This window comes from Diadema setosum, chromosome 19 (genome assembly GCF_964275005.1).
Source record: "Diadema setosum chromosome 19, eeDiaSeto1, whole genome shotgun sequence".
Classification (NCBI taxonomy): Eukaryota; Metazoa; Echinodermata; class Echinoidea; order Diadematoida; family Diadematidae; genus Diadema; species Diadema setosum.
This window is the reverse complement of record NC_092703.1, coordinates 31,034,294-31,046,333: the sequence shown is the minus strand read 5'-3', so window position 1 is coordinate 31,046,333 and position 12,040 is coordinate 31,034,294. Positions and strand designations below refer to the sequence as shown.

At 36.5% G+C, this 12,040-nt stretch overlaps 1 protein-coding gene across 1 annotated transcript in view; it reads left to right on the top strand.

The window, feature by feature from the left end:
- LOC140242225 (uncharacterized) overlaps positions 1–12,040 on the top strand; it is a 125,709-nt gene that overhangs the window by 67,235 nt on the left and 46,434 nt on the right. The window contains exons 9-11 of the mRNA XM_072321969.1: positions 2,389–2,495; positions 6,125–6,166; positions 8,347–8,376. Coding sequence (XP_072178070.1) covers positions 2,389–2,495; positions 6,125–6,166; positions 8,347–8,376 — 179 coding nt within the window. The remainder of the gene's footprint in view (positions 1–2,388; positions 2,496–6,124; positions 6,167–8,346; positions 8,377–12,040) is intronic.

The window sequence follows — 12,040 nt, the reverse complement described above, 5'->3', positions numbered from 1 at the left end:
CCCATTGAAAAGATATAAGTTGTCTTGGTTGATCCAAGGAAGCAGGGAGCTATTTAAATACAAAACATTGAGAAGCATGCTCGCAGTTGTCAGTGAAATGACAATGGTCAAAAATTTATCTTTCATAGCAGCAGCTTAAATGCTCACTGCTGATTGGTTATAACTGCAGTATCCATAGCAACAACTTCAATTCTCACCGCTGATTGGTTATAATGGCAGTATCCCTAGCAACAACGTCAGTGTTCAATGCTCATTGTTGTTTTCCAGCTGATACCTCAGCAATGAAAAATGTTTTGATTGCAGCTTATAGTGATACAGACCTCTGCATGAGATAGGCCTTTAACGAAAGATATTTGTTGAAATTTAGAAAATATGATTATTTTTCAGATAATTGTATTTCTTTCGTCTCGCATTATGAACAAATATTGAGTATATTTACTGGCCCACATTCATCAGGAAATTGTAGCAGTTGTCCAGCCTATGAAGGGATGAATATGGATGGATATTGTTACAGTGTATATCACAGTCTGGAATGTAGAGTCATTGATGCTATATTTCAATTTCATTGAAGTAATAAATGCTGTATAATGCTTTACCAGAACTAACAAGGAAAAAAGAGAGTTGCATTTTCTTATTTTCATTATGTCCATGTTGCCTGACTACCAGCTAATCAAAGCATAAATTTTCTTGAGATGTGTAATACAGATAGATATTTAACTGAATGAACCACCATTAAACAAATACCAGAGGTTGTTGTAGTAACCGGAGACTGATTGATGAATATTTTATCAAGCAATTCACTGCCATTTAGCAGGCTGACATCGGAATGTCAGGTGAATTACGGGTGTGTCCTTAGGACGGGATCTCCACCAAGATGGAGGACAGCATCCCAGAGATGCAAATCTGGTTATCCCGGGGAGAAGAAATGGGGTCAATAGATGGCTCAGTATTGCCAGGAAATGTGTATCATGTCAAAAGGTTGTTTCTTGAGTAGTATTTGTTAGACTTGGTATGTGCATCATCAAAAAAAAAAAAAAAATGAATAATAGAAGAAGAAGAAGAAAAAAAAAGGACAACATTCTGGAGCCATTGGAGATAGAATTTGATGAAAATGATTTTAGATTTTTTTATTCCTTTTAATATGCAGCTTACAGTAATGTGTGTCTCCTTTATGCCATTTTGTCCTAAATTTGAGACTTGTCGTGTGCTTACGATGTCAGATAAGCGTCAAATGAGATCTCCTGTGAAATGCCATGTTGTCATCTAATGTGATGTGGTGTGGAGATTGCATACTTCGATGCCCCCCTCCTCTATCTAGTATGATTGTTTTCTGGCAAAATGTCACGAACTGTGTTCAGAGTGCTGCGGCGGCCCAGAGGCATAGGGTCTTAAACCTCACGGCGCGAAAAAGAAAATTGTCTGGTGGCAGATAGCATCTCGTGCCGTCTGTTGCGAAACTGATAGTGTGTCTTGTTGTGCAGCGATGGAGCGTAATATTCCTTTGAGTTGTATGTGTGATGAATAATGCAGCGCAGCACACTAGTTTGTTGTGATGGATATTTGGGGTTGAGGTTAAAAACATTAGTCCCTCAGAGGAAGAGATAAAGGTGTAATTTCCTTCCATATGTTCTCCTCCTCTAATCCCTCTCTTTATTCATAGCTTTTGGTATTAATCTGTTCACATTTACACACATAAAAAACATGCAGGAAGATTTTTTCTCTCTGTCTCTCTGTCTCTCTCTCTCTCCTCTATCTCTATAAATATCTATGTAGATATGTCAAATCAGTTTAATATTGTATATAAATATGCATCTCTCTCTCTCTCTTGTTATATGTATATCGTGTGTATATCATGGATAGATAGGTGTAGATAATAATAGAATAATAGATAGATGGATAGATGGATAGATAAATAGATTAGAGATAGATACATAGATTAGAGATAGATAGATAGATAGATAGATTAGAGATAGATAGATGATAGATAGATATATAGATTAGAGATAGATAGATAGATTAGAGATAGATAGATGCTAGATAGATATATAGATTAGAGATAGATAGATAGATATGTAGTATACCTGCATTCAAACATATTTGACACTAGATGTCTACCTTTTTTAAGGTCAGGACCTCTTTCCACTATTTTTTTTTTCAATCTTGTCCAAAGATCGCATCATGTACATGTGGCATCTCAACATTAATGTGTCTCAACTTTAAACACTCCCTGCATGATGAAGACAGTTCTTGTCATTCATTTTCTTTTTCTGACTGCCCAAATAGTATGGTCAACTTTTTTTCTTTTTTTTTTCTTGAAAAGGGACTTCTTCTATCTGTTGTTCTCATCATTCTTAAATCCTTTTCTTGCTGTTTTCCTGCACTCTGCAGAGAAGTACTTTGACATGAACAAGAAGGACTGTCGCACAGCATTGGACATCTATAAGAAATTCTTGATTCGAATGGAGAGGATCGGCGAGTTCCTGAAAGTGGCAGAGGTAAGGAGGAAGTGGCACACGTGCCCATCAGCTGGTTGCCATGGCGACAAATGATGCCTTCAAGGCTCTTGCTGGAGTGGGGCCCCTTTAATTCCTTTTGTGCTCGTTTATTGCTCCATCTCCTCATTTTACTTTCTTCTTACTTCATTCTAAAACCAGCACATTTTTTTTTTTAACTAGGCAGAGGAGAATTGAAAAGTAAAGCAACTTTTTTTTTTCATACAAAAAGACGCTCATATAAGTGAAAGTAACATCAATATTAAAACACTTTGTGCACTCTCAAACACTTTGATGTTGTTTACTTTGACATTTTGTCGTTCACATACTGTACAACTTAGATGGTGATATTTCTGTTTAGTTGAATATGTTGTATTTATTTAAAATGAGGAATCAAAGCTGCAAGGCATGTATATTTGAAACTCATCAATGTTTTTGAAGTATCTCCCCAAATGATTTGCTATGATTTTCACTAGACTTCAAACATTTTATAGTGTCTTCCAAGACAAATTACTCAGAAAATTTTGGGGTTAATTTGGTTGGGTTGTGGTCAATATATGCTTCAACATGCAAGAGGTAGTGCCAAAGTGACTATTCAAGAAGAGTATCAATTAATATAATGATGTCAAATAGTATTATAAGCTCTGTAAAGTCAACTTATCGGTATAAGAAGGGAAGAAGCAAGAGGAGAAAGAAAAAAAAAAGATGTGATAGAGATTTTTACTCTGCAAGTGCCTCGTCTTGCGAATGGATACTTGGAGTCTGAAACAGAGACTAGTAGACTAAAGCTCATATGAACTGTTAATCAGACTTCATGCTTTCCAATCTGTGTTCAGACACCCACAGTGTATGGGGGTTAATTATTTAGATCCTGAAAGCTGTTGCAAGAAAGGCTGAGAATGTAGTAGGCCTACCCAGTTGAAAAGGTCAACTTCATCGTCCATGAGCTTTAGCTCGATTATCTATGAATTTCCCGTGCGTGATTTAAAACAGTTACCATACCTTTTTGTCAAGGAGTTTTCACATGAATGAAAACATGCAGCCTCATGGGCTTGATTTATATGTAATCCTATGTATTGGATTTTTTTTTTTAATGTGCAATTTTAGGTTTATGTCTGGGCTCTATACAAAATTAAAATCTTCAATTCTCAGAAAATAATTTAGCTTGTAAAACTGACTGAAATGTATAAGACAGAATTGCAATTGAGTTTTAATGACAAAACTGTTGTACTTGCAGCTAACTTGCCTGTGCCAATGTGAAATAATAGTCTCGAGGAAAGGTTGATGCCAATGCAGGGGGATGGGGGACCTTTGCTTCATAAAATCTTGCGGTCATTTTTTAGACCCATTCTTTATTGAACTATATGACTCCATTCTTTTTATACTTTGTGCCTGTATTTCCAAGATTCTCCCAGGAATGTCTCTCTCAAAAATTGCTTTGGTATACCGATACATGCTGCTTTGTGGATGTGGTTTTATTAAATTAATATGAAAAAATGTATGCTTCCTCTCTGTATTTTTAGATTTTGTGCCCAATATCATGAGTCTATTCTAGTCATATATATCAAAAAACGAAAATATGAAAGCAATGAGGCAGATGATGACATTCAGTGCATAGAGTCCACATATTATTGGCTCCTTATGAATTCTTGAGTATTTCTCTTTTATTTCATCTTCTACTGACTACAGTAGGTTCTTGACGAATGAAAAATTAGATAAAAAGCAATTTTCATCTGTCATTATAAGGGCTATCCAGTACGAGTTATGTTTGCAGTTATTTTTTGTTTTGTTTTTGTTTTGTTTTGTTTTCTTTTCTTTTTACTGTTTGTATATGTGTCCAATGCAAGATTTCTAATACCAGATGTTACGTTGCATATTATGGCGTGGAGGTAGGGGTGTTTAAAGGGGTTGATAACAACCTAAGGAAGTTTATTTCTGCACTGGACTCCATAGTGCCAAGCTGTAAACCTTTCTCACTGCTGAAAATGTCTGGATTCTAGAAAATGATCCTGAGATGATTTCAAGCTGAGTGGGGTTGTTGATTTCATGCAGTAGATTTCTTTGTGCACCCATCAGTTCGATACAAGATGTGTCACTATGTTTATAGGAAGATAGCGGACAGCTATACTCCTTTTATTCCTCCGCCCCTAAGGATGATGGAGGCAGTATGATTTTAGGATATCCATCATTCTGTCCACTTCATGTCTTATTATTGTGCTGCAAGAAAACTGGTTCAATGAATTCTTGTGGCATCTGGCCCATGATATAGCTATGAGTGACGATTGAATAGAAACATCATCGTGCATTTAATGCAAAATTTGCCCTTGTGAGACAGCTATAGTTGCCAGAGGTAAAGCCTAGGGTAATGATCTTGCTATTAGCAGTAAGGCAGGAAAGCTGTATAAGACATTTTACCACATGAATGGCAGAATTGGGCCAGCATTTTGACTCTGCAGCGAAAAAGTCTTTTTTGCATCAAATTGCTCTTGGTTTATAAAACAAAGAAATTCCCATGTCTTACTGTGTGATGAGAGTGTTCATGTGTAAAAAAAAAAAAAAGAAAGAAAAAAAAGTATAGCATGCTTGTATTATGTTGTATCTAATACAAGCATGAGAGAAAGCTGTAACGTGTGGAGGAATGGGCATAGAAAAAGAAGGAAAATATAGTCAATTTTCCTTGTTTTATATAAACACATGCACAAGTAACAGGGACTGTTGTTAAATAGTTGTATTTGATAAACATATTAGCCATGTTTAGATCTCTCTTTTTCTCTCTCTCTCTGTGTAATATGTATTGCAAACACAAATATATGTTTACATGTACATACAAAGTAGGGTCAAGCTCTTTTCTTTTTCTGAATGAATTCATTGTGATATATCAATCTAGTCACGTTTTGTTCAAAATATCTGCAGTCTACCACACCTCTCCCCCCCCCCCCTTTCTTTGTATTGTTTATCGGGAGCTTTATATCTCAAGCATCTCATCACTTGGGTTTTGTTCTCCTTCAATGTTTGTGTCAATCCTAGTGGTTTTTTTTTTTTTTTCATCCTTTCCTTCCTTACTTCTTCCCAAGATATCAGTCATACCATCCCCCATCCCTTCCCCACTCACATACGTTAAGAAAGCACCCTCCCGAGGTGTTAGAGCGATCGCAGTTATAGATCGCGGGGAGATGCGGATTCATTTCACAGGCCCCGCAGCTAGCGACACATTACGTATTCCTCGGTGGTGCGAGAGCAGAGGATAAGGGCGATTACAGCCGCCTAGCATACGTAAACTGAAATGCAGACCCCGGTGCCTCTAAGGAGCATTCGGCGTTTTGAGTTAACCCTACCTTTCTCAGAACCCTGCCTTCATGCAGAATGCCTCACAAGAACTTGCCTTAATGCCTCCAGGTGGTTAAACTTGTATCAAGGCTAGTTGATGGGATTACTGGGGAGAGGGGAGGATGTCTAATGTATGGCATTTTGAGTCATACTTTATCAGATATCATCATTTCTTCACTTTTATGCAGGAATTATATGTAGTGTTAAATGTGAAGAATCCTTAAGTCAAGTAACTTAGGTTGAATGATGGCACAAATTTTACCAAGCTATCTTTCATCTTTTATTTTTGCTTCTTTCCTTTGCAGCAAGTGGGAATCGACAAGGGTGAAATTCCAGATTTAGCCAAGGTAAGCATTGAGGTTGCTCTCATCTCGTTTTGTGTGTTTTCATAGTTTTTACTTGATATAGCATATTGATATACTGTATATTATGATTGCAGCAAGCATTTGAGAAAAAATGAATATCCTAAAAAATGAGTCAAATTTGTGGCATGCTAGTGGAGAGATCTCACACACACTGTCTTTGAAGTGGGTCAAGTTTGGATTGCGCTGCAGGTTTCAGTTCAAAAGTCTGTCATGCATGGGTACCATACTGTCTGTCTGTGACACAGAGACTGACGAATGCAGCCTTGCTCAAGTTATGAATGATGATTTAATGAATAAGTGAATGAATGATTGAATGAGTGAGTGAGTGGGTGAGTCAGTGAATGAATGAGCGAATGAATGAGTGCCTGACTGACTGACTGAATGACCGAATGAATGAGTGGATGAGTGAGTGAATGAATGACTGAATGAATGAGTGAGTGAGTGAATGAATGAATGAATGAATGAATGAATGAATGAATGAATGAATGAATGAATGAATGCACGAGTATGAATTTGGATCATGCTGTAATGGAAATATGGACATTTATCATAATAAGAAGGCATTTTTGAAACAAAACTGAGATTTCTTCAAATTGTCTGATCTATGCTGCCTGTGTCCAATAGAGCATTAGGTGAATTATATCATCTATCAATAAAGCCATAAATACAGATATTGGGACAACAAAACAGTATTGTATCTTGATCAATGTATGCAGGTAGCTAGCAAGTGTATTATTTTACATAAGATATTATAATGATAGCATAAGATACTCATATACAGCTGTATATATTTCATATATGATATGGCATATGAATATACTATCTTAAAGTATTTGATCTACATCTTCTCAATCAGAAGTTTTGGTGATGTAATTTTTCAGATCATATACATTCAGAGTTTTTTTTTTTTTCATTTCTTTTTGTAAGGTATTTTAGCCATTATCATAAAGACACCTTGTGATTTCAATAAGAGCTGGGTGTGTTGTAGTAGCCTACACTGATTAGTCATATAGGGGACATATTGTAGCATTCAGTATGTGGTTATCAACTCACATCACCCTTCCAACTAGACCCTGGTATTCCACACCAAGAGCTAGTCAAAAATTCATTTGACCCGTTCCGTACGGGAACCTGGTGATCTGTGTATTAAGTCTATGGGAATTTCAGAATTCAGTACGGAACGGGTTAAGTACTTGTAGAATTTTTTTTTTTTTCCAGAAGAAATCTAGAAATATTATCATCCCTGAATTCTATTTCTAGGCACCTTCAATATGAACAGTCTTAATCGAAATGTGAGACAAACTGTTCTGCTAAATGTTATTTTCAAAACACAAAAATTTGAATTCAAACTAGGAAGTTTTCAGCCACACAAGAAGATGGGAATTTAGAGATGATATTCATGTCCTCATAGATATCTCATCTAGCTATACCAGATGGGATTTCTCAAGAGTGCATTCTTCCCGTTCAGCTAACTCTATGTATGCATGTGTGTATGTCAATGTTTTGACAGTGACGTGGAACGTGCTTCTTGTGGTTATGGTTAGTTTTTAAAGCAGGCAAGGAGTAGGTTGTGGAGTATTTGCATTGTATAGATTACATTGCATGCTGTCAGTGATGGACAGCTAGTCTTGTTCCAAGGCAGCGGCAAAGTGAATTGGGAGATATCAGAGGATATTTAAAATAACAGTCCAACGACAAAACAGATATTGGTGTACCATATATACTGGAGAGGCAGACTTATCAACATTCATGTTTTTGCTATCAAAGGACCAACCAATATGTTGAGTTTTAGGTAAGAGGAAAAGAAGGAAAGAATGTATTCACAGAATATTTCGTATCAGGTTTTATATATCTTAGCAGGTGTTGTCTGTATTGGATTAAATGCCTTTTGAATTACAAGAACCATCATGTCATAGAATATTCAGTGAAGAAATTGGGAAGAAATTCTATGGCTGTTATTCACATATCCACATTAGAGTTTCTATACAGTGGGGCGCAGCACACTGTAATTCTTGTTCAATTTTTTTTTTCCACTTGACCTTGCAAGAAATTTGAGATTTTGGTTCAGTTAAATGGCGCAATACATCAGTTGTTAGGAATGTGCAGCTAACTCTTACCGAGTCTTAATACCGTTTGACTTGTTTGCATGTGACAACTTGCAGTTTGGTGATGTTCCCCCTGAATACAAGAAAGTGAGTTACGCATGTCCAGTTTCTTTCTCTCACAGAGTGAGCTCCGATTCTAGACAAGAGAAAATAAAAAATCCCCATCAATGATAATAACTAACACTCCACCCTCAGGTCCTGAAGAGAAGACTAACATCCATCATACGGCAGCTCTTATGAGTATCTCTTATCCACCTGTCATTATATTACATTTTTACTTCTTTTTTGTTGTTTTGAGTTGCTGTGCTTTGAAACACACCCTTGATGTGTAACCATGGGGGTATATAGCCTTGGACATGGGTTAGGACATGTTAAGATAAGCTGATGGACTTTTGAACAGAAACACTGCATGCTCTGGTGATGATTTGAAAATTCAGGATTGGTTTTTGGACATTCATTTTCTGATCATTGATATATCTTCTTCTTTTTTTTAATGATACAATTGTTTGATTTCCAAATTTGTTGAAGTACTTCCCATTTCCCTAATTACCAGCATGTTGCCAGCAATCTTTTCCTTTTCATTTTTGCAATGCCGTATACCTTTCTGCCATATATTTCTATACACAGTAACCACACATATTTTTCCCCTAACAATCATACTCTTCTGGCATTAATTACACTTTGAGACTTCAATAATTCATATCACAGTATTTTATGGAGGCATTGTATAAAGGTGCTAAAACCTGTTTTTACATTAGAAAGTGTTAATTTGATAGTTGTTCAGCAAGTTTTAAATTGATCTTTAGAGAACACCCACAAAAGGAAACTCATCTGTGTAGCATTGTATGAAAAAAAAAAGTTGAATTATTTTCATTGTTATCAGTGATGGATTTAATGAAAATGGATACACATTTACCTGTGGGAATAAATTTGTAATCTGAGGGAATGGAAGCATTTAAGCATTCAGTCACTGGATTTGTGCTGTGCTATACATTAATTTGTGTCTCCTAACTCATCAAGACTATTCTTTTTTATCATCCATGCTATTCCCAGTAGTTCTTAGAATTCGCTCCATAAGTCAAGCTAATGGGATCTGGCAGCTAGTCTCGGCTTCTCATGTTTTAACATCCTCATTCAGCTCCAATTCTGGCCTTTCCCTAATCCATAGCATTTACATTAATATACCACATCTTAAAGGGACTGTACAGTACTGGTTGAGGTGGGGATTCATGTTTTGAACATTCCTAAGTGAGATAATGAAAAGCCTCTTATGAAATATGAAAGAGCATGTCATTTTAAGAAGGATTCAACGTTTATTTGATGAAAATTAGTTTTCAAATGGCTAAAAGTGCTAATAATAAAAGGCGACATGCCACAACTTTCTTAGGATCTCTTTGTTTCACCTTGTTTTTGGATATCTCAGCCATTTCAAAACCGATTTTCATTGAATAAACTTTTGATACCCCTTAGAACTGCATGCTCTTTGACATCTCATAGAGTGGTTTCTGAATATCCCGCAAAACGTTAAAAGCTAAATCCTCACCTCGACCAGAACTGTACACACTCTTTAAGCGGTGCTGAACCTTGCATCGTGGTCAGTTTTAGGAGATTTTGTTCGGAACTATGCAATGATTCTATGACGTGTCTCATTGTACTTGACGAAGCTCAGCAGTAGCGAGCAAAATGTACTTCTTACCTTCGATTTCTTTGCGAGACAAACAATTATCTTTACTCCAGCTTCATAGAATTCTCCGCGATGGTCAATGTTTTTGGAAGCGATATTACGTTTGATTCAAAGGCTTTGAGAAACAGGTCTTGGAGGAAAAAGAAAACATTTTCCTTTCTCATCTCTCTGTGTTTTCTTCTTGTTTTTGTCTGTGTCTGTTGAACTGTGTGTGTAGGGACAGAGTGATGGAGGAAGGGTAAAAAATCACGTCTTTTGGAAATTTCGAAGTTACTGACATGCTGTCATCAGAGATATTAAGAGCAGTGCACCAGAAAAGTGGCTAATCAGCATGCTCTAGAAGAATTTAGTTTGTTGGAGGATGAAACATTTATTTATTAGAAGATGAAGCAATATACACATTTCAGTATAGTTTGATATTATTTTGTGTCTGCACTGGCTTTAATATGATTTATTCACATCCTCAGTCCTCAATTGATATTTCCCAGCTAAAACTGTCTGATTAATATTAAGTGCATCGATTCTAAGTTTTTCGTGGAATAGAGTTTAAAGGATTTTTAACTTATATACTCTTGGTCTGTATTAAGGCATTTGATTGAAACAAAGTGGAAGCAAGTTACATACTTCTATCTTTTTTGAAAGCAAAATTTAGCCCCGCCCCCGACCAAAAAAAAAAAAAAAAAAGAGAGAAAGAAACAACAACAAAACAAAAGTTTAGCACTACAGTTGAACCTCTCTTCTCCGGCCTCCCTTTATCCGGATCTCTCTATTATACGGACGCAATCTCGCCGTGATTTTTTTTTTTAATAATTACGGGAGGAAAGGGGGATTCCCAACTCCTTGAGAACTCCTACACAAACACACATGAATTACATATTACTTCCAACATTAACATACACCTCTATTTTGGGGTCTGTTACTGAGTGTAACAATGAAAAGGTTGCAGTATACACATTACTACATGTGGTACTACAATGGGCTACATCAGTGGGCTACATCAGTAGGACCTACATGTGTATGTATATGTACATGTATAAAGCATTGAGTCTCCCGTATCCGACCAAATCCCTTATCCGGATGAGCCCCGGTCCCGACTTGTCCGTATACGAGAGGTTCAACTGTATTTGCTGTTTAGGTTTCAGAGATGCAGGTGCTATTGCTATCTCTTATACATACTTATCAAGAAGAATGATCTTTGTATGATGTTTGGTGTGAGAAAATGTCTAGATATGATAGTCTTTGTTGGTTTGGCAGTGAAAAAAACAAAAACATTTCTTCCAATGTCATGACTCTGAAGACATCTCTCATTCACTGTGACATAATAGAATTTGAAATTTCATATGCCAGCATCATATTATAGCCAGTACTTGCAAGGCCTTTGTCGTGTTCAAAGAATGTTCATATCAAGATGAGCTTATTAAACTTCCAGCAATAATGTTCAGATTAGAAGCTATTGCGTACCGTTTTGTTGTTGTTGTTGTAATTTCAATGTTCCAATTTTTGGGCAAAGAAGAAAATAAAGCAGAGCAACAAAGTCTCTGTGGTTCTGTAGGAGGTTCCCCGAAGACTTCAATATCTCTCCAAATGCTGGCAAGAGAAAGTACAGCATTCAATCTTCTCTGATTTGGGAGTCAATATTGCCTGTTGGGTTGCATGTAACTCAAAAGTGTCCCCCTGGTTTATGTTGTGGAACCTCCCTGATGTCGATGTATTCATATTGGTAGCCCTTAACAATAAAATACTAATATGGTAAAGTTGCATGGTAATAAAAGATAGGCATATTTCTATCCCCATTCAGTGTAGGCCTACCGATAGTATCTGGCAATGTATTTTATTTTGTAACATATTGGTAGCCCTGAACAATAAAACACGTAAGTGGTTCAAACTTGCATGGCAAAAAAAAAAGATAGGCCTACACTGCTGTACATCTGTAGTCCTATCCCCATTTGGTATATCGGTAGTATCTGGCAATAGACTCTATTCTGTTAAAAAAGAATAAAACAGCAGCAGAAATTATGCCCGGAGTTGCAGATAAACGTCCATGATTTCTTGATGTTAGCCTAAAGC